The sequence below is a fragment of the Aspergillus pseudonomiae genome (assembly GCF_009193645.1).
Source record: "Aspergillus pseudonomiae strain CBS 119388 unplaced genomic scaffold BDV37scaffold_17, whole genome shotgun sequence".
Classification (NCBI taxonomy): Eukaryota; Fungi; Ascomycota; class Eurotiomycetes; order Eurotiales; family Aspergillaceae; genus Aspergillus; species Aspergillus pseudonomiae.
In genome coordinates, this window is record NW_022476009.1 from 24,579 (window position 1) to 50,859 (window position 26,281).

Here is a 26,281-nt window from a genome sequence, read left to right on the forward strand (position 1 = left end):
GAAAATCTGAAACAAATTAATACCGTTAAACCAGGCTATAGAATAACATGCTGCTTTACGCAGAGTACCCCTTCTGAAGTTTACTTCGGCTAGCTGCTAACTGTGCAATTGTCGCACCCGTACTGCCAATGAAATCAAAGATAGCAATATTGGCTTTCAGCTCCCCAGCAAACCACGTACGAAGCTCTACAGCGACGAGCGAGTCTACACCATATTTGCTTAGGTGTTTATCTGGATTAATCTCCTTTTCGTCCAACGCCAACGCGTGGGATAGTTTAGCAGTTAGAGCCCTTGTTACGGCCTGACTACCGGCTGGCAAAGACTGGGCATTTCTAATGGCTGCTGCAACCTGGAAATTCTGTCCTCGACTGTTCAGGTCTTGTGACTATGCATTGTCCAGTGTCATGCACTTGAAAAGTGGTTTCTCTAGCCATGTGGGTGTCCCGGAGCCTCTTTCTCGGACTCTGGGATACACTCCGATTATTGGTTGACAGTCTAGCTCATAACCGTGCAAAGGGCTACTGTAGCAGTCGATCAAGCCTTTAAGCTCAGCCTCTGTCACGGGTACACGTACTGAGTTTGATTGGCATCGTTGCAAAAGCTTCTGATTGCTTGCCACAGCCCCAGTATAAGTGATGCGACCTAGGTCTAGTGATGCAGCCCTTTCGCCCTGGTTCACTCGGTACCGCGCGAGGGCATCCTGAAATGTATCGCCCGCGGCATAGTTAGCCTGACCATGAGCGCCAACGATGCCTGTTTGAGACGAGAGTAGAATGAAGAACTCCATTCCCTTGGGCAAGAGACAGTGAAGATTCCATGAGCCCTGAACCTTCGGCTTGACTGCTGTCTCCCAGTCTTTGTATGACGTATCCTCAAAAGTGCAGTCTTAGCTCGTGTTAGCAAGAATAGGAACATAGATAGGGTTACATTGACGAACCTGTAATGTCATGGCAGCCTGGATACAGCCCTTAATAGGAGGTAGTTGAGACTGCCATTCCTCAAGCACTCTACTCAAGGCACTTTCATTCGATATATCACAAACTGGAGCAATAACCCTAGCACCCTTTGAGTGTAAATAGTTGATAAATTTTATCGATTCGGTTCTTTCGGCCCCCGACCGTGAGAACAGGAGGAGGTTTCGGACGCCGCGATCTACAAGCCAGGCTGCGATGCTTTGGCCAATACCACCGAGACCACCCGCAATGACATATGTTGCGCTACCGTCACAGGTGAAGTTAGGCTTTCTATCCAAAACAGTCTATCGTGCGACTTTAGCAGCTATTGACCCGTTTGAAATGCTGTACATACCATGACCATGTCATCCATTTGAATTTCGAGTACCAGCTTTCCCTGATGTTTCCCTGTCTGCATGAATCTGACGGCAGCCTCAATTTCACCAATCCCATAGCTTGTAAGTGGTTGCACAGGTCGCAAAATACCCTTTGACATCAGCGACAGTATGTCTTCCAGAGCCGATAAACAGATGTCGGGGCGGTCCATCATCATCCCCATTAAATCGAACCCCCTGAACGTGGTATTCCGAGCGAACATGCCCAGGGGCAGGCTGTTATTCGACAGGATATCGCGCTTTCCAGTTTCAATAAAGCGACCGTATGCTGCGATGCACTCCCAGGAAGCCAGCATTGCATCACCGGATAGAGAATTAATTACCACATCAACGCCTTTTCCAGCGGTTCTTCACATTACCGCTTTCGCAAAGCCTGTCGACCGACTGGAGAATATGTGGTTCTCAGGAATGCCGTACGTGTCGATAAGGAGTTGCTTTTTAGCTTCCGACCAGACAGTCGTATATATCTCTGCACCGAGGTATTGTGCAATGTGAATAGCCGCCTGCCCAGTACCGCCAGCCCCTGAGTGGATTAGTATCGACTCTCCGCTCTGCAGGGAGGCGGCCTGTCTCAGTGTAATGTAGGATGTAACAAAGCTGACTGGAATGGAAGCTGCATCTGCGTATGACATGCCTGTGGGAATAACTGCCACCGGGCCTCTCTCTGGGATGCGTACGAGGGTAGAAAAAGCAGAGGAATGCAGCGCAACAACGCGATCCCCAACCTTGATCCTTCTACATGAGTTCCCGACACGGACGACAACACCAGCACATTCCAGGCCCATCTGGTTGGACTCGAGTTGGCCTAGTGACACCAGTAAATCACGAAAGTTGATTCTAACCGATCTGTTTTGGATCTCGATATCGTTTGGTCTGAGGGGCCGTTGTGCAGAACAGTCCTCAATAAATTTGAACCCATTTGACATGCAGGGTGAGGATACGTCCAGCTTGAGTGGTGGACCGGAACCAAATTTCTGCTTCGTTTCTGCATCTACTCGTTCCCTGTCGGAGACAGCTTTGTTCAGAACAGGACCAACAGTTAATCGGGGAATATGCAAAAGCCCGTTAGACTCAATATACTCTGTATCAATAACCTCGGTGGCACTCAAAATCCGTTCGGTAAGCTTAGCGATGGCCTCATAGTGAGGGACCTCCGGATTTTCCATAGGATCAAGTGCAAGGACGTAGCGAGACCTGTTTCTGTCTTCCTCTGGCAGTACTCTAAATAGCCCATCAATCAGGTGGGACTTCGGCTGTGAGCACAGTTTCCCACCTCCGCTAGTTACCCATAGTATAGGGTCAGTCGAAAGTAGAAGAGCTTGAAGCCTATTGTACAATCCCTCCCTAATATCATACAGCAACGGCTTTTGGTACTCCAAGAGGAAGACCTGCAGTGTCACTTTAGATGAGGGGATTGCATCCTGGTTTGGATTAACCTGACGGACTGGGTTTGGGTTGCGTAATGACGGGCAAGGGCTCGTCCTAGGCCTAGCTGCGCACGATCATTGGGTTCATACACAATGTCAATGGGTTGATCAGAGGCTGATTGAGATGTGCTTTGTGTGGCTGTAGAGATAATGACTGCAATCTCATGACATGTCTGATCATCATAGTCTGGGGAAAAGATCTCGCAACCGGCATAACCAGTGGATAACAGTAGACTGTTCCACTGGGATTCGTCTGCAGATGGACCAAGAGATCGGTATGGCTCCGAATCTGTTCATGTTAGTAGATCAACAACGCAAGCAGTGCATCAAATTACTAACTAAACCACCATCCATCGAGAAGGCCAAAAGCTGCAGCAGAGCGAATGGCGCAGGCATTCATCAGCTCGACTAGTATCAATTTCCCACCGCTTTATGCGATTAGCGAAACATGAATCTGGAAAGGTTGATTATTTTCCTTACGGTTTCAACAGTTTTCGAGCATGAGTCAATGTCCTGGTCAGATCTGAAGTAGCATGGAATACCTGGGTAGGTCGAAAATTAGTGGCTGGCCAAGGAATATATTCAATGTGAGGCGAGCCCGTACCATACAAGCAAGAAGAAGGTCATATGTTGCATATTCAAAGCCTTGATCTGCCAGATCCTCCTCAATGTGTAGCAATTTGAACGCCATTCGACTTCCTTCAGAGGCGAAATGTTTCGCAGCGTCACCCAAGAACAAGCGTGATATATCCGTATACTCCCAATGTGCGTATTTAGGGTTCATTGGCTTCTGCTCATTGTCGTTTCTGAGAATACGTAATAAGGCCGCGGTCGCACATCCTGTCCCAGCGCGAACCTCAAGGATATTCATCTGCGGATTGGAATGGGCTAGCAGATCAACATACTTCTCCAAGTACCTGAAGCAGTGCGAATATTCCAACTAAAGCAACATGAAATAAGCATTAGAACGATGCAAGCCAATGGATACGACCAGTCTCACCAGTTCAGCATAATAGCCTTTGGCCATGTCATCCTGGTAAAATAATGCCAATGGGTCCAGCTCATTGTTCAAGAACTCCAACAAGTGTCGTGCCACCTTTACAAGCAGCTTGCCCTGCTTACTCTTACTCATCACCCGTGACTCAACCCCTTGGATATATTTTGAATCGCTAAATCGACTCTTCCATGGCTCCGTAGAGAATATAAGCTCTCCCTTCAGGAGTCGTCCCTTGTGGTGCGTCATCCAGTCAATATACTTCCTGAGGTGCGGTTTTTTGGGGTTTGATATCGCGTTCTGATATGACCGGCAACGTTTCCATGGTTCGAAACATCACTAGGAAGTCAAGTTCAACGAGGAAGTCCTTGGGTATGGACAAATTCGGATATGCCGTTTGGCACAAGGCGTGGATTTCCTCGTTACTCAGAAGGTTTATATCAGGCTTCCACTCAAAATAATGACACAGCTGGTCATCTACAGCATTCGTGCTCTCTGCATAGCTTTTTGAAGTTGTGGCGGTGGATTTTAGTCCTTCGATAGACACTATGACCTCGCGGAGATCCTGGTCAAATACCTTTATTGATGTCAACAATGTGCCATTTGCCGAAGTCTCCGTCACTGTGTGGGTCTTGAGGATGTTGCATGCGGAACTCTCTCCAGCCACCCACATACACCCGATGTATGTTTGCACAACGCCAGGAACTGTTATTGTGCCTCCTTTCGTCATAGACCATGATATCGTCTGGAGAATCCCACCGAGAGTAGTAGTGTGAATTATATATTGCGTAGATACTTGGAAGTTGTTCATATCTCCAACGACTTCGTGTTCGCTTTTTCCACCCGTGGCCAGGGTGTGTATCTGCCTGAAAGCCTTGCCGAATTCATAGCCACATTTCGCCAGATGATGGTATATCACGTCGCGGTAAACGAGTGAAGTGCACCTCTCTCGTGCCTTTGAAAAACAACTTAGCGAATCGGCAAGATCCTCCCGCTCCACCTTGTTCCCATTGACTGGATCCGGTTCAACGGGCTTGTACATAATATGGATGCGCCCGTGGCAATTCTCCAGCCAAATTTCATTCACATATGTGCACAATGTGAAGGAAAATAATTGGGAAGATTTGGTCTCTATGGCTTCCTGTGGTCGCATGTAAAAGGCCGTCTCAACTCCACCATCCCCCGGAGGAATCCGGATGGTGGCAAGAACTGCTGTATCTTCAAACTTGAACCGGGAGATCACCCTTTCGCGACTTGCAAGCTGCTTGACAGCCTCTATCGCCATGACAAGCATGCCGGCTGCAGGATATATGACTGTGCCTGAAACCTAGTTTTCGTTGTCAGCTATCCATTCAATACTGGTATTATACAATCTTCAAACCTGGTGATCCTTGATCCATGGCAGATCAGAAGCCCGAATTATATGCCGCCAGCGTGGCTCCAAGGGGTTCCAATTCGATTCAGGCATGCCAAGAAGGTCGTTTTTGTTAACCTTTGGAAGTCGCTGGTTTCTGCTGATTTGACTTTCATGCCAATAGGACCTACTATGATTGAAGGGATACTCGGGTAGAGAGGGTAAGCACATTGGCTTTTCCTGCTTTGAGGAGCATGGGTTCACGCGAGACATGATAGTCGGGTACCCAGAAGCATATAAGTGACCGACAGCTTGTAGAAAGGTTTCCACGGCCGATTTCCCCCTCACTAGTAGTGGGTGGTATGTGGCTGCGGATCCCCTGATTCCCTTTTGGATATTCTTAACGGGCCCCTGTAAAACTGAGTGCGGTCCAACATCAAGCAGATGGCGCATTCTTAATGCGTTTCGGTGACTGCCATCCAGCTTTTTAACAGCCACATCAGTGGTATCTGAGCAGAATGTACTCAAAGCATCACAAAAGTTGACAGTTGAAACCAAATTCTGCACCCAATATGAGGCACTCCGCATCTCACTATGTGAGATCCAGGTCCCAGTCACAGAAGAGAGAATGTTTGGACGTTTGCCTCTATGGTCTGTTCCTTCTACCAGACCCATGGCCTGGTGGTACTGTGTCTCAATCTCATTCATTTGGAAGGAATGGTAAGCCACTCTAACCTTCAACCTTCTGCAAATATCTGCTACTTGTCAAGGTACTCTTTCAGCGTGTCAATTTGCTGCTGTTCCCCAGATACCGTTACACTGTGGGGGCTATTTATACATGCAACAGTTAGCCTTAAAGCAGAGTAGTGGGTAGACGTTCTTTTGAAAAATGGTGCGATGGCCTGTGGCGACAGAGTAACAGCAAGCATTGCGCCATTGATACTGCTGAACCTTTCCAGTTTGCTGGTCCATAATCCGCGGTAAAAGGCAATCTTCCATGCAGACTCTCGGGTTATGGCATGGGCACAGTATCTGAATAAAATGTTAGACACCTGGCCATAAAACAGGATCAAATATAATATCATACGCCGCGGCAATTTCACCTGACGAGTGTCCCACTACAGCCTCAGGAACTATCCCTACATGATGTAAGAGATCAACAAGGGCGATCTGTAGAGCCGTGCAGACAATTTGGCTGTACTCTGTTTTGTTGACATTAGACTCTGCCTCTCCCTTGCGTAGCTCGTCTGCGATATGTAAGCCATTGCATCCTATTACTGGGTAGTAGTGTCATTCTTACCTATTAGGTCCCACTGACAACCGAAGGTCTGTATATAAGCCCCAGCTGCCCGGATACTCTCGCGAAATACAAGGTAAGCGTCAAGAAGCTCCCGACCCATAGCATACCACTGTGCCCCTTTCTAAAATTTGTCAGATGTCAGTTAGGTATAACTTGAGAGAGGGATTTTCCGTACTCCAGAAAATATGAATGCTAAATTAGGGGAATTTATAGTGTGCTGAGGTGCGCCAAGATTGTCAATCAGATGTGACCAGTCATCATCAGGATAAACAACGGCAAATGTTCTCCATGAAAGATGACTTCGACGAAGAGACAAAGTGTACGCGAGATTATTAAGCAAGTGTTGCTTCTCCGTGATAGGTGTGTTAAGAGAAGAGAAAAATGGTCCCAAGGCATCCTTGAGGCGCGAAAAGCCATCCTCATCAGTGGAAGATAGAACGAGCAGCATAGGTGAAGATATTCCTTGTTTTGATAAACCATTCGACTCGTACACGGTTGTATTATGGTTTGCTTTCGCATGACTAGCCTGCAAAGAGTGATAGGCATCATCCAGCACTATGTGACTGTTTGATCCTCCAAACCCAAACGAACTTACAGAGGCTCACCGCAAGCCGTCTGTAGGCCAGGGAATCTGTTTGTCTGCCACCTTGATACGGAGATAGACATCGTCGTTCCTAGGATTCAATTGCTGAAAATCGCTGTTTGGGGGGATTATTCCTTTTTCGAGAGCAATCACCGTTTTAATGACACCCGCAATGCCACTTGCACCCTCTGGGTGACCGATTGTGGATTTCACAGATCCTCTTTACTTTCTCTATCAGTATGCAGTATTGATATTAATAAAAAAGACACACATGTATATGGGATCATCGATGTTCTATGGTGTCGGAAAACAGATCCAATTGCCTGTGCTTCAATGAGATCTCCCACGGCAGTTCCTGTTCGAATATTGAGCCTCTAAGCTTTACCATCGGGTGATTAAGCGATGTAATGCGACAAGTGTGGGATACGAGTCATAGGCCCAGCATACCTGTTCCATGAGCCTCGACATAGCTTGTTAGAGACAAATCAAGGTTGGCTTTCTTATACGTGTCTAGAATGAGCTTCTGCTGTATGTCCATGCTAGGATGTGTTATTCCTTGAGTTCGTCCATCTTGATTCGATCCTGATGAGCGGATCACTGCTCTGTTAGTGTCATTATGATCGATGGCATCTTTGAGAGGGCGAAGTACCAGGACACCAACCCCCTCGCCACGGGCATAGCCATTGCCTCGCTGATCAAAACTGTATGACCGGCTGTCACTAGACAATAGACCGAGGTTATCCAACGGTAGGCTAGTGTCAAGTCCGATTATCACATTGCTGCCAATAGCCACACCCTACGAGAATAGTCAATGGAGAATTATCCTGTAAGTGCAAACAGACATACCATGGAGGAGTCCCCGCTCCAAATCGATTGGCACGCAAGATCGACGGCCATCAGACTGCTAGAGCATGCTGTGTCTATAGTAGCACTCGGCCCAGTCAGATTAAGGAACCAGCTCACTCTATTAGATAGTATAGTCATCCCAGTCCCCGTGGCGGAAAACTTAGGTAGGTCTATGGGATCCTTGACTTGCATTGTTGAATAGTCGTGGCCAAATGACCCAGCGTACACGCAGGTCTTAGAGCCTGAAGCCTGATCAAGCGTCATCCCTGCATTCTCGAAAGCGTGATAGACAGTCTCCAAAATTAGACGCTGCTGGGGATCCATTGCCTCTGCCTCAGCCGCATTGATTGAGAAAAAGAAGTGTCAAATCGGCTGATATCTTGGCTCAAGAAGTTAGCGCCACACGCAGAAATCTGATCAAGACGACCGTGATCTGCATGGTAAAATGCATCAATGTTTGATCGATCGGGTGGATAGTCTCTCATTGTCAAGCGGCCTTCTGTGATCAATTTCCAGAATGATTCAGCAGATACGGCATCTCCTGGGAATTTTAGAGATATCCCAGTTATAGCTAGCGGTTCCAGAGAAGGATTCATTGCTGCAGTATCGTTCAAATGATGGTAGTGTGTTGATTCCGTGTATCCGATGCCTTCCTATATTTATTGATAGAGATATTTGTGTCTTGTAGCAGGACGCTTAGAATCTCTTTCATACACTGTATACGTTGGGTCTCCTCTTCCACTCGGCGTTGCTAAAGTTTTAATACATTCGATTCTTGTTTCCACTCATGCCAGTTCGTCACCAAATTGCTGTTGATTCCATGATAGAAACGAGTATTTCAACAATAAATTAACTCATCAAGATTGCTGTACGCATACGTGGTGCAACCACAAAACAAGTAACAGCCGTGGCTTTGCCTTGTCGACTGCTTGGTGAGCGCTTTTTGCCTGTATATGACGCAACATCCATTCCAAAACCATTCTTTTGCATATTCTTGCAGCGCTTGCGCCAGTCCTGAGCTTAACGATATTATAAAAAGTCTACATGTAGAAAGCAGGGATTCTATGAATGACAAGCGTTGCTCAGCGGCATGAGGGTATGTATTTATATACCCAGGGGAAGTATAGAACGAAGGGATTTGGAAATATCCTGCCTCTGGGACTTGCCTCTGTCACCCTTATTGCAATATTGTTTCTCTGACGTGGTGCGTTGCTATTTGGGAGAGCTTTCAGGGAATCATGCGCTTCCTCTGATGTGTATATCACGTTGCCTTCGCCGTACTGGGTACTGCTAAAGCGACTGTAGCCTCCACGGTGTGGGAGATCATGCGCAGGTAGGATGTCCTGTACACCCGTATCTAGCATATGATCTAATAAAGCCTTTGGCGTTCGAACTCCAGATATTGCAGCACCAAACAGGTAAGCCTGATGAGGAGGGTGACTAGTGCCCATATCTGCATAGGTGGCTAATGACTAGTGCAGCAGCTATCCGGTACGAACTTTCCGATCAGCACACGTACGAGTTTGTGGAAGGAGCCATCCCTTGGAAAGCATGTATGCTGTGTGTAAAATCTTGGAACATCCCTGTTCTAACCATGGTACAGCGAACCAAGATGCAGTTCATTCAGATGAAGCGACTTTCACTTGCTGTGATCCTTATCAGGCAGACTCATGCTTGCGCGCAATCCACGACCTGGACCGATTCTTCGAAGATGAGAGCCCTTTCGATGGCATGATTGGTTTTAGCCTGGGTGCGTGCTTGACAATCACATGGCTGAAGCATAAACAGGAGGCGCTCGAAATGGGAGAAATAGCCAGGCTACCGGTTCAAGTTGTGATCCTGTTTGGAGCCAGCCATGTCTATGATTACACGATGCTAGAAAAGGGCAGCACGGTGGGATTGAATCCGAGTCATCTTGGTCTGCGGTTGGACGTCCCAAGCGTGCACATATGGGGCTTGCTGGATCCATTGAAATCATTAGCACAGCGGACCACGGAGTTTTTTAACCCAGAAAGATTATCTATATATGTCCATGAAAAGGGACATGTGATTACTTCATCCATAGAAGAGGTTGTTTGCGTGGTGAAGGCTATTAACCGAGCTATAGGGGCGATATGCCGGGAATAACGAGTTGGATATCTGACCCATGCTGTGTTCCGTACTTAGGATACACCATAGTGAGCCTTGGGTATGCATGATATCCATACTGGGGACAATATATTTCTGTATTGTGATTTAAAAGTCGTACCCAATACTGTATTCCATGAAGTGGTGAAGTGCCTGCAAATTTCATGCTGTGGTTAGTCCATATAGAGTACCGTTGTAGTCGAAGACATAAATTTATACCACGGTAGGTGCAAATGCAAAACCGGAAAATAAAAGATATGAGATGCTAAACGCTAACAGCAGCAAGAAGCAATTGCAAGCAAAGAAAAAAAAGGAAAAAAAAGATGATGACGAGAGTGGGATTTGAACCCACGCCCCTTTCGAGACTGGAACCTTACTCCAGCTGAGAGATTATTAGTTAAATGTTTGATAAGAGAGTAAAGATATAGTGATACTAACCGCCTTAGACCGCTCGGCCATCTCGCCTTGATTGAAATATATGCAGAGATTAATACCTACAAGATCAAATCTCGAGTATACATCTTCAATCGAGCAGGAAAGGCTATGCGAGCATATGGCGGCCCCGGAACACCTAGTTTAACAATTGATGCAGGAGACAATTATGGCGCTTCAAGGGTGTCTCAAGGGGCCGTGAGTTCTCCAATGGGCAAGGAGTTTTCTCTTCCGAGATTAGGTATATGTCCAGTGAGGGGGGGAACCCCAAGGTAGGGGAGGAGGTGGTTCTCCGTATAGAATCTGGAGGGGCATGGTGTTGGTTTGACCGTAGCTTCCGGAGTAGGAAGAAGTAGATAGGATGGACACAGAGATGCTATACTTCCGAGACAATCCCTATCGGTATGTAAGAGGCACCGTACCCCAGAAGACTTAAAAGGTCAGATCCTTCTGGATCAACGATCCAGACTGCCCTGGGGTCACTTATATAGTATACCGCCGCTATAAGGTATATCACAAGCTTCTATCCCCCACTTAACGATGCTATGGCCAATTTCCTCAGAGATCAGACGTTCGGCATTTAATAGGAGTCAGCCGTATTCATGACATGATATAATAGGACTCACACTAGCGTACGGCGGACCAGATAGAAGGTCCAAATACCAACTTTACCAATACCGACGGATTATATATTAGCAAATTATATCTATATCCAACCCCCCCCCCCGAAGACTTTTATACCTATTATATATACATACATAAATTCCTGAGGAAGCTCGATGTCGTTCTCATGTACATAGTGCTTGTGTAGCACTACGTTAGGTCTTGATAAGGAAAGACAAGGGAAGTTGAACGCGAAACAAAGACGTAGTCAGAGGTCATTGTAGAATTGATACGATTTAATTTTTACTGATTGATATAGCATCATAATGATCAGCCTTGCTCCAACCATAGTTACTCAACGAAATATATCACCCTGTCACATTGCATCTACCCGTATGAAATCAGGTTCCATTACAACAGAACCCCATGTTGCCTAATGTGCGAAGTGGAAAGGCGAAAACTACATCATGCTATCCATCACGATGAATCTATGGATTATGCTTATACCCCATCTGATGTCTCCTCAGATGACGCTTTCGCCTTTCCTGATTTGCAGTCATATCCACAGTACCTGTCTCAACCGGCATATTGTTCAAAGCAGGCCTTTGACTTTCCACGTCATTGCTGTAGGCAAGGTCGACCAGAACTGGAGTTGGGGTTGGGGTTCGGGCCTTAGCTTGGGCATCTAGAGCCATGGATATCTTCTCGGCTTCGTAAATGGCTGATATAGGTAGATCCTTCTGAAGGACACCTCGCGCAACCTCTCTTTTCCACCATTGAGAGTCAAATACGTCTTTTGGAAGGTTATCGGGTGATGACGGGGGTTTGTTATAGTGATTGAACGTAGGCCAGTTATATGGAGCTTTGAACATGCTAAGTAGAATTCAGCGTTAGCTTATGAGGGCATGATGTGTGCTTAAGTAGGTGACTTACGGGTCATCAAGCTTGGCGCGGAACCCTTGGTCGGAAACAGTCGAGGTGTATGTGGCATCGTTTATTGCGTATGTGTAGGTAGCTGGCATATTTCATACAAATCAGAGTTGTTTTGTGCAAGGTAATTGGGACCGCAGAGGTGATTTGAGATAGGGTAGAGAGTTCAACGTACCCCAGCACAGGCTTTCTCTAGTTTGTGAGTCAAACTACCAAGGGAGAGAAAGAGCACCCGATATTAGTAGAAGTCCAATCCGAAGACAATAGATGGTACGGAGACATACGCCATAAGCCTTAATGAAGTGCCCCCCAACCCCCGAGGCGCGATCGTCTCCTTCAGGGAATGCGCCAAATGCCCAGGTGACTGGTGGTGGTGGCAAGCCCAAACCTTCGCGAAGACGAAGGCAAGGTCTATATATGGCCGATACCCACATATTCCAATCGTGGCCTGTGTTGTGACACGTCAATTAGCTATATAATGGACTGAGACGAATAGACTAACCTTGATTTCCATTTGCATTGCCATTTATCAATCGTACTACTTGGTATTGGCCGTTAATGCCTTCTTCAAGAGCTGCCATGGGAAACTCGTCACTAGCATTGCCTATTCAGCAAATTTTTGTTTCTGAGGGGAATGACCTTGGCATATTGTACTTACAGCTCACAGCGCTCACGACTATTGGGGTCAGGGTTGTCTTTAGCCAGCGTATAATATTCCTGTAGTCTGTCCAATTTGGACCAATTGTCTTTGTCTGTCCTTCCGGGCCTTTTGCCCATGTGCTTATGATAGACTGTCTTTCCACCAAGGCCCTTATCGATTGCCCAGCGCTGATTGTCGCATACCTATTCGCGTGGGGTTGTAAGACTGTTGTTCACGCATAAATTCTGTTGAGTGAGTTAATTACCTCATCAAAGCCATGCCCATATTCACAAGTGTAAGTGACGGAACAGTCTTTATCCTTTTTCTTGTATTGAGTCATTGTATATCGCCCACGCATAGGCAGTCGTTGGCGAGGCTTCCCCTGTGGTGGTTTCTTAGGGTTGATATTAATTTCGAGATTTGGGACTTTTCCTGTACGACGCCCGTTTGGTCCGAGTGCTCCTTGTCCGATTGTATTCGCGATCATTCCGGCATACTCTTCAGATGCACCAGTACTGTCTGACTTTGGACATATATTTCCAATAATGGAACCCACAAGATTTCCGGCCATCATCCCGGGGATCGCCCCCAGTCCACCTACACCAGGCTATTAGTGCCCTAAAGCTGTACCGCTCGTCTATACAACAACCTTCATACCTAAAAGTACACCAAGTGTACTAAGGCTTTTGGAACACGTTGGGTCAGTCTGGCTTTTAATGGACTTTCTTGAAATTGACTTTTGGCCTCTCAGGTCCAAATAAGGGGACGAGACAAAGCCAGAACAACAGTATGACTGTGTACCACCTGTCGTGTAATGTAAGCATCCAGCAAATCCGCATTACACAAAAAGAAGAAATGGGATGGCAACAAACCATTACATGTTAAGTCCAAAATTGTTCCCTCATCGGACCTATCTTGGTACGAGTTTGCTGTTTCACGGCGTCAGCATATATGAAGGCGAGGCCAGTCAAGAATAGTGGCGCATGGTTAACTTACTATTTACCGCAATCACTTCCATGCTTTTGGGACAGTAATTGGAGACACAGGGCATACCGACGCCTCTCCATCCGTGCCAGGCACAAGTGCCAATCTTTGTCCCTGTAGCGCAGCATAATGTTTTCACTTCATCCCCAGGGCATGCCGTTTCTCGTCGGATACCCACAGACTGACCTTTGGCATATGTTTCCGCAAAGTATCCAGGTCCACAGCCCTCGCCACAAGCTGACCAATGACATGTATTACGGACAGTGGCAGTTCTATCTGCCTGTTTCCAAATTTCTTTCGCTAATGCTGCTTCCTCAGCAGAAATGCCATTTGCTAGGCCTAGACCAGCAAGGTCGTTACTGCTAGAATGAGTCGAACTATCCTGATCAATGGACCATATTAAAGTTCCACCCAGACATAGCCGATTTGCAGCGTTCATCTTAATTTGCATCGTCTCACCATCGTCATATGACACCCATTGGTCATTATCAAATGTGATCCACTTCACCCCGGCGTCTTGATCCACCGTAGGCACAATATTGTGCTTGCTAATAATGCGCTGAATTTCCGCATTTGACAGGGTACCAGATGACTTGGTGCATTCTCCAGCCTTTCCGCCATATGAGAATATACACCCAGGCTTATTGCATTGCGGGTCTTGTAGAGTAAATGACCGTCCGTACCACCCGATCCCCATGTTGACCATGCTAGGGTCAACGTTGTTTCTCCATAAGAGGTCGAGGCCAAGATGTATCTCAGTCAGGTTTGTATGGGGACGAACATATGGTCCTGTATTCTTGTTATTTGAGTCCCACACTCCGTGAATATCATATGTCATGATATTAAAGAAGTCAAGATAGTTTTGCATCGATGGAAGGTCAAACCATCGCAAATACCAGTATGAGGCCGGCAAGGTGACACTCAGCCCATATTGACCTCCAAACGCATCCCTGAGATCTTTCAAGAGAAGGACAAAGTTTGCTGTATCGGCTGTATTTCCACCACGGTCATCAGCTCCCGGATACTGAGTATACAGAGTTAGCAGAGGAAGCTATTTCACTCGAAGATGCGAAAGCGTACCTCCCAGTCTAGGTCAACCCCGTCGAAACCCCATGTGGCCATAAAATTAATCAAGGATTGTGCAAACTTCTGGCGGCCGGCAGCACTTCCTGCCATATCACTGAATGCAGTTTGAGTATTAGGGGCGTTAGTTGCGTCCTGGGAGTGTCAATCTGGATCACATCTTATGATTCGAAGATCTGCTAGTAACAGACGTACATTAAAGGCCCAACCACCGATCGAAATCCATGCTTTCAGAGAGCTAAACAGTATTAAGCACATTGTAGTATTGGCGAGTGCAAAGGGATAAAGGTGCAGAGGGACTGGGGTTGGGCGTTGGCTAGATATGCACGTACCGCTTTCTTTCCTTCAGGGCTGTGAACTTGGGGTATAACGCAACATCCTCCTCACTCATAGGCAAAATCTCAAAGTTACTAGGATGGAAGTAGGCGAATGCTATGCAGCAGTTATTAGAGCCATCCATACGTCTCTGAAAGGAGTTGATAGGGGATACCAAAATTTATATGCGTCAAACCACTGACATCGAGATCAGATGGGAACCGTTTGTCGCAAACTCGTGTGGCTGCCCTGTACAGAAAAACAATGTTAGTATCCTCTGGAATAATGAGGGTTCTAAATAGCCAACCTACCAGCCCTCATAGTAACCGATTGTCCGCTGCGTCGCACTCTGTCCACCACAGGAGGGCTTGACCGCAGGGCCGCATCCACCAAACCCTGACTGGCAGCCAGTGCCGCAAAATTCCTTAACAATGGCATTGTGAGCGCAAGTTGCCTTTTTCTTCCACTCGTGTGTATATACATACCTCTGTTGTCCCACAGAAGCCGAATTTAGAACAGCAGACGTTGATTGGACAAGTGGCATGTCCTGCAGCCGCATATTGGCCGCACTCTGCTTTCGCGTCGCAGTTTGAAATGCAGTTATCCTGTCCACACTGATCCGGAGAGAATCCACATACTCCTGTCTAATGGAAACGGATTTGTCAGTTTATCAAGTGCATATTGTAGTGAAAGGGGAGACATAGATGAGGAGATATAGCTACCTTGCTACAACATGCTCCATTCGAGCACGGTGTACCCGGAGCACATGTTCCAATTGGGAGTCCATTGGCTCGCTTTTTAAGAACTCTGCCGACTCCGGCGCCTTGGAGAACGCGGACCAATGGATTGGCAGTCTTTCCGGTGATGTTCTGGAAGACGGGTGTTGAATCGGAGTGTACTGCGTAAAGCTCTGGATAAAGAGAACTTGCATTCTGTGGTTCTACTGCTATTGTCAGTAGGAATGGTGATACCAGAAGCCCTGCGACGAGGGATCTAATGGCGAGGGAGTGCATATTTTATGCACAGTGATACAAAGGGAAGGTTAACGTTTCATTCCACGAGGATGAAGTATATTTATACGCCTTCACATTGAGCCAGCTAACTCTTCAAGCCCCAACGAACCGTGCCATAAGACATTTCCTATAGTGTGCGGCGGATTAAAGCAACATGATACTACATTGAGAACTTGCACTAGCAGCCAGGATGCATTAAGTCCGCCTCGTTCCGGTGCCAAGATTCTGTATCGTTACATCGCGTATTGGATGGGACTGTGGCAGCTACTAGACTAGTCTAAGAGGAACTAGCCAGATACTAAGCAAGGATCCGTTCAATAAGTCAGAAAGAGAAAAAGAGAGCAAAGACGATTCTCAGCAGTCGAAATAATTAGATAGAGTAGATATTCGGAATCGTATAGTTCACACAGTGGCCAAAATCAACTTACCAGTAGGAATCCCCCGTCTTTAACACTGGCCAGATCCTTAGTAGATAATTTAGCGTAGATACTAGCTTCACCATATGCAGTCTTGGGTAGCGAGTCGCGCTGCAACAATGGGGCCCTTGCAACTATCGGCCCCTACCCCCATTAACTAGTGATTGGGGGCCTTGGAGCAAGGTGACAAACTTGGAAATTTATAGGTCTAGATGTCAATATCGTATGAGGGAAGTAACAAATGTTCTTGTCAGAAGATGCAGCTTTACGTAAATTCTGGAAGTCAAACCATTGAGTGACGATCCGTTGCACGAAACACCGAGGAACGTGTTCATTTTACCTCTGTAACCCCCGTTTATTCTGCTATCTTTGCTCTCAGGAAGTCCCCTGTTATTGCATGAGTGCAAGCCCAAGGAGTAGAACACAACAAACCCCCCTCGTTGCACTATGGTATATCAGGACAAGGCTGCCGGAATCACAGGAATATGGTTCGTTTATCTAAGTCTGCTGCATGTCGTGAAAGGGTCCTTCAACGTATATGCTGGATTGGAGGAGCAGCTTTTGAAGAAAGAGTTCAAGCTTTCTGAACAATGCCTTCAGTCGTTGTACGTGATCCTAAACCTTTAAACCTCGTCGCATAGCTCATCTGTCTCTAGAAACAGCACAGTCCTATGCGACGAAACGATAGGAAGCATGGCGGCCTCGAGCCCCGACCAATACTGCAAGTTTCTTTCTCCTTCACCGGTATTGTGGTGAAAGTATTATCATGGGTGATCTAATCCGGATCTAGATTGGACTACGGAGAATACAACAAAGTTGTGTACCCAGGAATGTGCCACATCCCTATCGTCTTGGTTGAATGCTGTAGACCGTGATTGTGATCGCCAGACGGTGTTTGTCGGGGATGTCTACATGCTTGCGAAAACTGTTCCAACGGCATGGAAGGAAGGACACGACCTAGTATGTTTACAGGATAGGTGAGGGGATACTTCATTAACGGCGATGTCAAACATGCTTGGTAAGAGATATTAACACACCTACATGTAGCTCATCGAATTGGTGCTTCGTGAATTCGCAGGGCTGGCAGGGTAGTGACTATATGCGGTAGGAAAAGCACCAGCTGAGCTATATATATCTCAATTGGCAGCTAACATTACCTAGATGGGATCCCGAAGTGTGTTACTATGAGTATGAGGGTGATGAACCCCCAGAATGCTTAGACCCGGACTTCTCTACAACGCAGATGACAAAGGATATGATGGATGTGACCAAGCTTTACGACAAAGACCTAGTATGTTACTGTTATTAATACTTTGATGATAAACCTGACAAGGTATCGTCTAGCTATGCAGCGAATGCTTCATCAAAATGTGGAGACAGCGACTTATGTCGGCCCTACTCCCATCCGGCGAGCATACAGACTACCTTCTTGAACAATACTCCACAATACAGGAGTATTGCTCTACCAAGCTCCCTGTGACGACTTACGAAACTACCTTGTTTGCTTCAACTCGCACCATGCCAGTTACTTCCACCGGAACCCCTCTTCAATCACCCACGAGCTGCCCTGGGCAGTTGATTGAACCATCAGAATCCTGGATGGGTTGCCGAGAAATATCCGACAAATACAATGTGAGTACAGGGACAGTCATAGAAGCTACACAGAATCAACAGTGTCAGTTTAATTCCCCGTTATGCTTGCCGAAACCCTGTGAAATCGACACTATTTGGGGTAAAACAACCTGGTAAGCCAAAGAATGCTAGAGGCACCGCCCCGCCTATGATTTTTATACTTTTTATTCTCTGTTAACACCATTCAAGCGAAGAGCTAGCAGCTCGGTATTCTACTGATGAGGTCCCTATATCTGAGATGCAATTCTTAAGCTGGAATCCAAACATTCTAGGGGCTTGTAGCTGGGTGCACAGCTCGCAACGCGTTTGCAAAGGGTAAGGGGTTCTCCACTTTTTTCGCCTGCTTAGCAGAGAAGGGCCATCCTGATAAGTTTCTTTCAGTCCACCTGGTGGTTTTTTCAAGGCTTCTGGGGTGATCTACGCCCCTACTACTGCCGGCTCATATTATACAACAGGTAATGCTTTTCTGACCACCAATTTATTTCTCTGTACAGCCTAAATAACTTTGTTTGCGCTCAGCAATACCGGCGGAGCCCACTCGCCCTGGAACTATTCCTGACTGCGGCCGGTATTACAAGGTTGTTGCTGGGGATGAAGTGAGTGACCTACTCTAGCATCATAGAAATGCTAATCCTGACCATAATGGTAGTGTAACACGGTGGCTCTTCGCTTGTAAGCATTTTCTATTTGTGACCTATTATCCCTAACCGTATTAACCCGTCACAGTGGAATCACATTCACTGAATTCCAGACCATGAATAACTACGTGAGTTTAATCCATGCCCATATGGAGGGATGTATGAAACTTACTGAGGTCTTTTTCTCTAGCTGTGGAATAACTGTACCAACCTATGGCTGAATTACGATGTTTGCGTTGCTCCAGTTACCAAAACAATGATATCAGAAGATGGCACATGTGGCCCATCCCATGGGAACACCGCCTGTGAAGGAAGCTCATTTGGAAAGTGAGTTATACGGAAAGCTAGACTGAGCACAACGTAAGGCCATTGCCACTGACATGCTACGACTCTATGAGTAGATGCTGCTCAATAGGCGGATATTGTGGCAATACCCCAGAGTACTGCAGTCCAGGGAACTGCGTCTCCGGAGCGTGCGATGCAGGAGGCGACACTGCTACCCAAGATGGAACCTGTGGTCCTGAATGGAAATACGCGACGTGTACCAATCCAAGATTTGGCTCGTAGGAACCCCCTCTATAAGCATCTATGTTTAATCCTCAACGACCGCTATTTCGAATTTGATTAGATGCTAACTGAACCAATCATACAGGTGCTGTTCTATCCATGGTTATTGTGGTAGTGGGTCAGAGTTTTGCGCTCCTGGCGTCTGTTTCTCGGGAGATTGTGATGATGATAATGGTGGTCCGAGTGTTAATGGCGAATGCGGGCCCAGCTTTGCCGGGAATAAGACATGCACTGGCACTCAATTTGGTAAATGTTGCTCAGTATCTGGGTATTGCGGAAGTACAGAGGAGTATTGTGGTCGGGGTTCCTGTTATTCTGGCGATTGTGTTAGGCTGTGAATCTATCCAGTGAACCGGAGTGGTATATTGGAGCTTCACATTGAGGATACTCGATGGCTGACGTGCCGATTATCAATACTTCGTGTCAGTATTAAGCTGTGAGAGATTTTAAAACAACTATAGCGCCCAATCTTTGCGATGTGCTAAGGATAGAGGAGCTATTAATTCATGGAAGAAGGATATGGGCACGGGATGCATGGAGGTTCCCATTGAATCAATAGCAAAAGTAAAACAAATTTATTCTAATGTAGCATGGCACAGATTAGCGCGATCTTTGCCAAGAAGTGGGACATAATCGCTTATATATCGCCTGCCTCCCCTTCCATCATTTGTCTCATTTTATCAACTCATCTCTAAAATCAGGTTATTGAAGATGTCAATGGGACCACGCATCACCCCGTCTAATCCAGTGCGGAAGCTAGGCCGTATGGATTATGAGCGGTGTGCAGCATTGCATAATGAGCTCTATCACCTGTCATGGAGAGAATCTTGTCCATCGCCACACATTACCTGGTGGGAGTATTTTTCGCCATCACACAAGATTGCAGAAACCTTAGACCCTTCTCTTATTGCGTTCTTAAAATTGGCATTTGTCAAGCCTAAGGATAAGCCTAAGAATCTGGAGGACCGTACTGCTCTCTTTTACTGGATCCGTGGCCTCAATACCCCCGATGTCTTCTTCGAGACTTGGGTGGAGGAATTGTACCCCGGTCGATTCGTGTGGCTCTATTGTACCACGGGATATAACATGGGCGACGAAAGGGGCATTGTGTAGGAGAACCGAGGCACTGTTGTTCATAAGATGCAATATAGCTAATGAGTGATAATATTAGGTATGACCAGGAAAAATCTCTGGCAGCCTTCATAGGCTATATGTTTGAGGAGCCTCCAATATGTATTCACGGCTGGGGATTCAAGCCACTGGAGGTCATTCTGGATGCATATCTTGACATGATCGACGAAGGCAAAGTCACCCTGATGGGCCCTAACCTTCCAAGGTGGCCTGGGGTTATGAAGCCATGGGTTCTCCATCCATATACCAAAGTCGATGTAGATAAAGCCTTGTCCGCTATGCGAAAGCTGCTTGATGCTATTCAGGCCCGCCAGCCAGCCCGTGAAGCTACTAACTCCTACAATCCTTGGTCCGATCCAGACCTGCTTACATCAATTGATATACCACCAGAAACCTTCATACATGATTTTCTCACGGGCCTGGCTCCACAAAAGATACCCTTTCGCTATATTGCACCTGGAATCAGACTACCAACTATTTCAGAGTTCACCGCCCAGCCTTACCTCGGCTCTTACCCAACAGACGATCCAACATCACTACCAGTACTTCTTTTCTATACTGATAATAAGAAAGGCGTTGGCCGTGACCTTCACCCTCTTTCGCCACCGCCCCCTCCACCATCCTACCCGCCGCCTAGTAGTATTCCAGAGCTCCCGGCAGGGCTATATATCGAAAGCATTCATTCAAAAACAACCCGTGCCTTTTCGAACACATGTTATCTTCTTTTGCCTTTTAAGGTGGGGAAAAATGGATGGACTCGGACTAGCGATGGAGCTCAAACAGGGTTAGAGATAGACGATATCGAATCCCATCCTAAAGGGGATGACACGAGCCTCTACCAGTCTGGGCTCAATGGCTTCGGTGATCGCGGTATGGTTCAGTTAGACAAAGTACTGCTACGCTGGGCACAGATGGTGGAGGCTGGTGAGTGGGAGGTTGGAGAAGATGGAGTGGTTGACAAAATCGAGAGGTTTAAGGATGCTGATACGGAGATGCATTGGCACAAGTATTGCATTCCGCCCAGTTGGTGAACTATCTTGTACATTCAACATTGTATGAAACTATGTCTGAAAGGAAACTAAGCATCTAGGACTCTCATTCCCATTACAACTTATCTTGGATCTCCAAGAAGGCCCGCCTCTAATCGTATAGCGTAACCTCTGTGTATAGCCACTACGTACCTATTACCATCTCACGACGTCCAAACGTCATAGTATCGCGTAGGTCACTACCCTTGTAAAATCTCTTCAGAGAGGAAAATTGTCTCGACGAAATCAATTTCACCAGAAGATACATCTGGGCTTTAATTTTCCAACCAGGTGTTTGAATCTGTGTCACGCATGTTTAAGCATTTTGTGATCAAAATGAGGAAGGATTGAAGTGATATATTATGGTGTTGATTGGAAGCGACCCTGCTGTTAGCAAAATACCTCCATTGTCACATACATTTTCGGTTGGCGGAACTGTACTAGGATATTTAGGATGAGGCCTAGATCGGGTATATCAAGTTATGAACTTGGGGCTTCCGTGACCTTTCTGTGCGGGACTTGTAGGGCTGCTGACGTTGACTTCCTAACTTGAGGAATCGGCGTGTAAGGTAACCACAGCGCTCAAACGATGCCCCAAGGGATTGAGGGTCTAGTAGACAAGAAGTTTCCTATTCTACGAAATGGTATATGTCGAGGGTACCCCAAGGTGAAGGAGGTGGTGTTGGCTTAGCCTTAGTCTTTGCAGTAGGGTTTAGATAAGGAGACACTATAATGGGAGACAAACTCCATAGCGCGGCGATCGCCATCGGTGTATCCTGAGCTTCTATCCCCAGGCGATGCTCTGGCAAATTTCCTTGGACATCAGACCCTCGGCTTCTGATAAGAGTCGGGCGTATCTGAGGTATAGTGAATAAGAGTCACTGGTGGCTCGTTTGCCCATGTATCTCGCCCGTCCGTTTAGGGAGCTAAAAATAGATCATGCGCTTCGCACAATCTAAACACCACTTTTAATGAGCCATCAGTGGATCCGATTTCAATTTCCAGGCATTTGAGCTGCTGGGCTTCCCGAAGGGGTATTTCATGATTTAAATCACACAATCTGCTTCTATCTTTTGGAATGGAGCCTTAGATAAATATCGGTATCATCGGAAGTCAAAAGAGCACATAACAATAAAGGGTCTAAACCAAGATAGCGAGAAGAGTAGCTTATTTTGGATACATATAGTCATAAATAGATGCGTATAGTTTTTCAGGGGAAATCAATCGTCTTAACGCAGTGTACTTTACTGTGATGCAACCCCAATCGAAGTATTCTTTCTACTCAAGAGGATGCCAGCGGATTTACACTCCGAAGTCTGGCGAAAACTCCCTTGTTCTTTCACCCTAATCTGTCTAATATTCTGGGGGGCTCACCTCGTGTCAACTCAGATCCCCCACAGTAGAGCTAGCTTTTGCATTTTCATCTTGTTGCGTTAAAGTCATAAGCAAAGTAAGCTGCAAGTTGCCTTGTGGCCATTCCTGGAACCCGAGGTAACCTACAATTGATCAAGCCTTGATACCGTCTCTGGTGTTGTTTCATACGTATGGGGCATTCAATAATCGCACGAAGTTGGATGTAACCTCACGGAAGCTTTGGCTAGTCGTCGCGAAATAACCAAAGTTAGTGGCGCGCAGATATCCAAATTGGGTAGCACGATCATGGGCACAGCTTGTTGCCCTCTTTATTATTTTTTGGTGTTATTTTAATCAAGAAACAATTTCAAATCGGTGAGTTCGAAAATTAGCACGAGCCAAGTTTATGGTAGGGCGAAATGCTCATTTTTGGACCTGGTAGAGTTTGCCTGAAACGACTGAAAAATGGACCCACGTAGGGACGATGCTACCAAGCCTCATCGTTGCTTGCTTGTGAAAGATTGCAATTCATAAATAAACTAGCCCTTGCACTTCGAAAATTTAACCATATACAATCTAGGCCATTGTCTATTCATAAATATTCTCTGTCTTCCTCTCCCCTCGGATTGCAAAAAATTACACCCCAAATTTGTTTGCAGTTAGAGCACCTGGAGACTACTCACCATGAGGGCCGACATTTCATCAATACTCACCATTCTGGTGACGAGCACCCTAGCATTGGCAGCACCAATTGAGGAGACAAGTGGTATTACCCAAGGTTAGTAGATACCCACCGTTAGACTAGAATTGTTCATTAACCCCGGAATATTACAAAGTAGATCTCCACCGAAGGCAAAATAACGCGCTACTGAATGCTGTCGGCCTGGAGGATCATTCCAAGTATGCCGATAACAGCGGTGGATTGTTCGGGAATTTGGCATCGAATGCAATGATTATCGGTGATCATATTAAATACACGGTCGACCCGCCTAGTGCAGAGGAACCTCTCCCTAAGGGACAAGATCCTCCGGCACGCGAAGCTCATCGCAAGGCTCATGTCGCCCTCAACAAAGGCCTTGGTGCCAACTGACCGAAAGTTCCTCTCTACGTTATCTCAAGTGCGCGTGCCGTGTATATTCTTTATTATGTCATGTCTTTTGCAAGCTTTCGTGATTCGCCTGTCAAATAAACACCAACACTATTGGTGGATGATAACCACAATGAGTCACTCTTTGTATTCTGTTCGAGGGGGCTGGCTTATGGTCTGGGTATAAGGGCTATGGAACAGCCACGTGAGATTGGTTTCTCAGATAATCACTAATTGGACATCTTTCTCGATTTAAGTATCATAAACCGCCTTCCCGGGTTGTTACAGTCACCCTCCATGGTACACCACATCGCTGGGTAAAAGGACCATCATAATAATTCTGATCAGAATCAATCATCCCTAGAGCCTTGTAGATGTATAGTCTGCCCCTAGCACGGATACTTTGGAAATACCTCGGTATTCAGGAGTTGAGATAACCTCCGATGAATAAAGAATTAAATTTGCATCATATTGATTCCTACATGTGTGAGATGGAGTGGAAAGGCAGACGCGGTACTGGAGGTTATAAGGCACCCGCGATGAATATAAACCCGTGTACGGCGTAGCATTGAACTGTAGTTAAATGAAGCCAACATAGAGAAATCTACGTTCAAGACGCTATAGGGCTTGTTGTCGATTTTAGACCATCTTAGACTTTAGGGTATGCAACATCAGGTGAGTGCTGTCGGACACAAAGGAAGGCGATCATAAAGTGGATCTAGGACACTTCATTATCACGGCCTTATTCCAACACAATATGAGCCCCACCAAGCCTAGTATGGGGTGGATTCATACATTGGCGTCGATGCGAGCTTCGGTGTAAATGTATGAGGCACTTTCTTGCTGATTCCCAGCATATGAAACACTTAGTAGCGCAGGAAAATCCCGCATACTTTATATTGCCCTGAACAACACAGGTTCGACCACCCTATGCCGAGAGTGTTTAAGTCTGATAATTTCGTCCTTGCAAAAGCCCAATTAACAGCCAGGAAGCAAATAAGTTAAGGTTTTCGCTATTCCAATTTCAGGCCTGTCGTGATGCCAATTTCTGTACCTCGGATTGTCAATCAGTTGCCAGTATTTCTCTCGTTCCCGCTCGTGTTGACATAAATACTGTAGCTTAGCTCCTTTTAATCAGAGGCAACCTTCAATCTGATTAACTTCCGGCAAAGCTAGCAGATATGTTAGTAGACGGTGTGAAGTGGGCTTGCGGGCCTTGCGTTCGCGGGCACCGTGTAAGTACTTGTGAACACCATGGTACAGCATCGTGTTTCTTGCTTCTCGTCTTCATTCTTTCTCTTTTGTACGGCTACATGCTGACATAAATAGCAGATCGGCCACTGATCCGCATCAATCGGAAAGGTCGTCCCTTTGTCACTTGTTCCGTGTGTAAACAGACCCCATGTCCGAGGCCAAAGGAGCACTACAAATTACAGCAAAGCTCCAGGGTGAAGAAAACGAAAGCTCCTTCTGAAGTACTCATCCCCTCGTTGCTGCCTGAGCCCTTCCTTATGTCCGAATTTAGGAGTTGCGATATGGTCTTTGCGAAATATATATCAAGCTAACTCGAGGCTCCCGGATTTTGTTAGAAGAAAACCACGCGCAGAGTTTCTTCCAGTGTGAATGCAGCGTGCTTACCACTTGCACCTCGGCCTCATGAACCATCAAACGCCTCACCAACTATGAGTAGTCTTGTTCCTCTTCGGCCAGTCGACGTGCCAGTCGATACTAATGTTTCGGTGGAAGTTTGCAATCAACTGCCAAGCTCAACTTCCTTTGCGACAGACCAACAACAGCAACACACTACTTTAGAGAGCAGATGCGAAAGCTTTATTTCTCCAAGCCCACATCTTGGCTATACGTACAGAGATAGCCAGCTACCCATTCAAGGGTCGATAGAGCCCGGGAACAGGATTACCCCGACCGTTAGTCTCCCTTCGTTGATGGCACCAGTCCAACAGAATCACCTAGCTCCCCATGTGATGAAGTCTGCACACTCATGGTCCAGTAATTCATGGTAATGAGTATCCAACCTATCAAAACGGACATGATCGGTTAGTCGCCAACTGCGTAAAGCTACCTCAGCTGTGAATGTGCAAGGCTAACCTCTTCATTGGCAAGCCACTGGCAAAACGGCATCAATACAACCCTTACTATACCTATGAAGGTTCTTTTAGATCTTGCTGTCGGGAGTCTCACGGTGCACTTTCACACCTCATTCTGTCTGATATTTAGAGTAGAGGACACCTTACATGCAGGGAACCAACAAATTGGCACTATGTGGGTATCTGTTTCGTGCCCCGGACGCAGTCGACCGACCCAAGAGAGGGCGAATCTACATATTGATAGTATAATAAACCCGACCATAACGCAAATGCGGGGCTATTCTTGGAAGTGACATATGTTGGCTCCGACTGTGTTCTCCTGTACGTCATGACAGCATTCACCTT

At 46.4% G+C, this 26,281-nt stretch overlaps 6 protein-coding genes across 6 annotated transcripts; 4 read left to right on the forward strand and 2 right to left on the reverse strand.

Annotated features, from left to right (window-relative positions):
* Positions 1-55: 55 nt before the first annotated feature.
* Positions 56-8,448, reverse strand: BDV37DRAFT_292236 (type I polyketide synthase; the record flags this gene model as incomplete). The annotated part of the gene is made up of 20 exons (XM_032089139.1): positions 56-368; positions 411-871; positions 938-1,258; positions 1,309-1,696; positions 1,730-2,792; positions 2,849-3,064; positions 3,115-3,203; positions 3,256-3,317; positions 3,380-3,692; positions 3,726-4,034; positions 4,087-5,096; positions 5,151-5,868; positions 5,898-6,155; positions 6,211-6,394; positions 6,424-6,544; positions 6,599-7,023; positions 7,078-7,224; positions 7,454-7,802; positions 7,853-8,181; positions 8,277-8,448. The coding sequence occupies 20 exons, from the start codon at positions 8,446-8,448 to the stop codon at positions 56-58; spliced, it is 7,248 nt and encodes a 2,415-aa protein (XP_031943611.1).
* Positions 8,449-9,320: 872 nt separating this feature from the next.
* On the forward strand, positions 9,321-9,979 carry BDV37DRAFT_280890 (uncharacterized protein; the record flags this gene model as incomplete). The annotated part of the gene is made up of 2 exons (XM_032086690.1): positions 9,321-9,405; positions 9,456-9,979. The coding sequence occupies 2 exons, from the start codon at positions 9,321-9,323 to the stop codon at positions 9,977-9,979; spliced, it is 609 nt and encodes a 202-aa protein (XP_031943612.1).
* Positions 9,980-11,502: 1,523 nt separating this feature from the next.
* BDV37DRAFT_292237 (glycoside hydrolase family 18 protein) lies at positions 11,503-15,979 on the reverse strand (the record flags this gene model as incomplete). Its single annotated transcript, XM_032089140.1, has 18 exons — positions 11,503-11,887; positions 11,948-12,029; positions 12,120-12,153; positions 12,229-12,392; positions 12,447-12,538; positions 12,603-12,787; positions 12,850-13,103; positions 13,186-13,233; positions 13,263-13,388; positions 13,457-13,513; positions 13,581-14,592; positions 14,649-14,786; positions 14,847-14,889; positions 14,984-15,083; positions 15,142-15,215; positions 15,278-15,390; positions 15,452-15,610; positions 15,689-15,979. 18 exons carry the CDS (start codon positions 15,977-15,979, stop codon positions 11,503-11,505), a joined length of 3,357 nt encoding a protein of 1,118 aa, XP_031943613.1.
* Positions 15,980-16,842: 863 nt separating this feature from the next.
* On the forward strand, positions 16,843-19,570 carry BDV37DRAFT_292238 (uncharacterized protein; the record flags this gene model as incomplete). The annotated part of the gene is made up of 12 exons (XM_032089141.1): positions 16,843-16,883; positions 16,996-17,000; positions 17,186-17,372; positions 17,557-17,686; positions 17,740-18,140; positions 18,217-18,342; positions 18,409-18,482; positions 18,547-18,623; positions 18,677-18,685; positions 18,856-18,992; positions 19,067-19,228; positions 19,318-19,570. The coding sequence occupies 12 exons, from the start codon at positions 16,843-16,845 to the stop codon at positions 19,568-19,570; spliced, it is 1,602 nt and encodes a 533-aa protein (XP_031943614.1).
* Positions 19,571-19,943: 373 nt separating this feature from the next.
* On the forward strand, positions 19,944-21,394 carry BDV37DRAFT_280893 (uncharacterized protein; the record flags this gene model as incomplete). The annotated part of the gene is made up of 2 exons (XM_032086691.1): positions 19,944-20,341; positions 20,404-21,394. The coding sequence occupies 2 exons, from the start codon at positions 19,944-19,946 to the stop codon at positions 21,392-21,394; spliced, it is 1,389 nt and encodes a 462-aa protein (XP_031943615.1).
* A 2,034-nt stretch (positions 21,395-23,428) lies between these two features.
* On the forward strand, positions 23,429-23,834 carry BDV37DRAFT_280894 (uncharacterized protein; the record flags this gene model as incomplete). The annotated part of the gene is made up of 2 exons (XM_032086692.1): positions 23,429-23,522; positions 23,584-23,834. The coding sequence occupies 2 exons, from the start codon at positions 23,429-23,431 to the stop codon at positions 23,832-23,834; spliced, it is 345 nt and encodes a 114-aa protein (XP_031943616.1).
* Between the last annotated feature and the right edge of the window lie 2,447 nt (positions 23,835-26,281).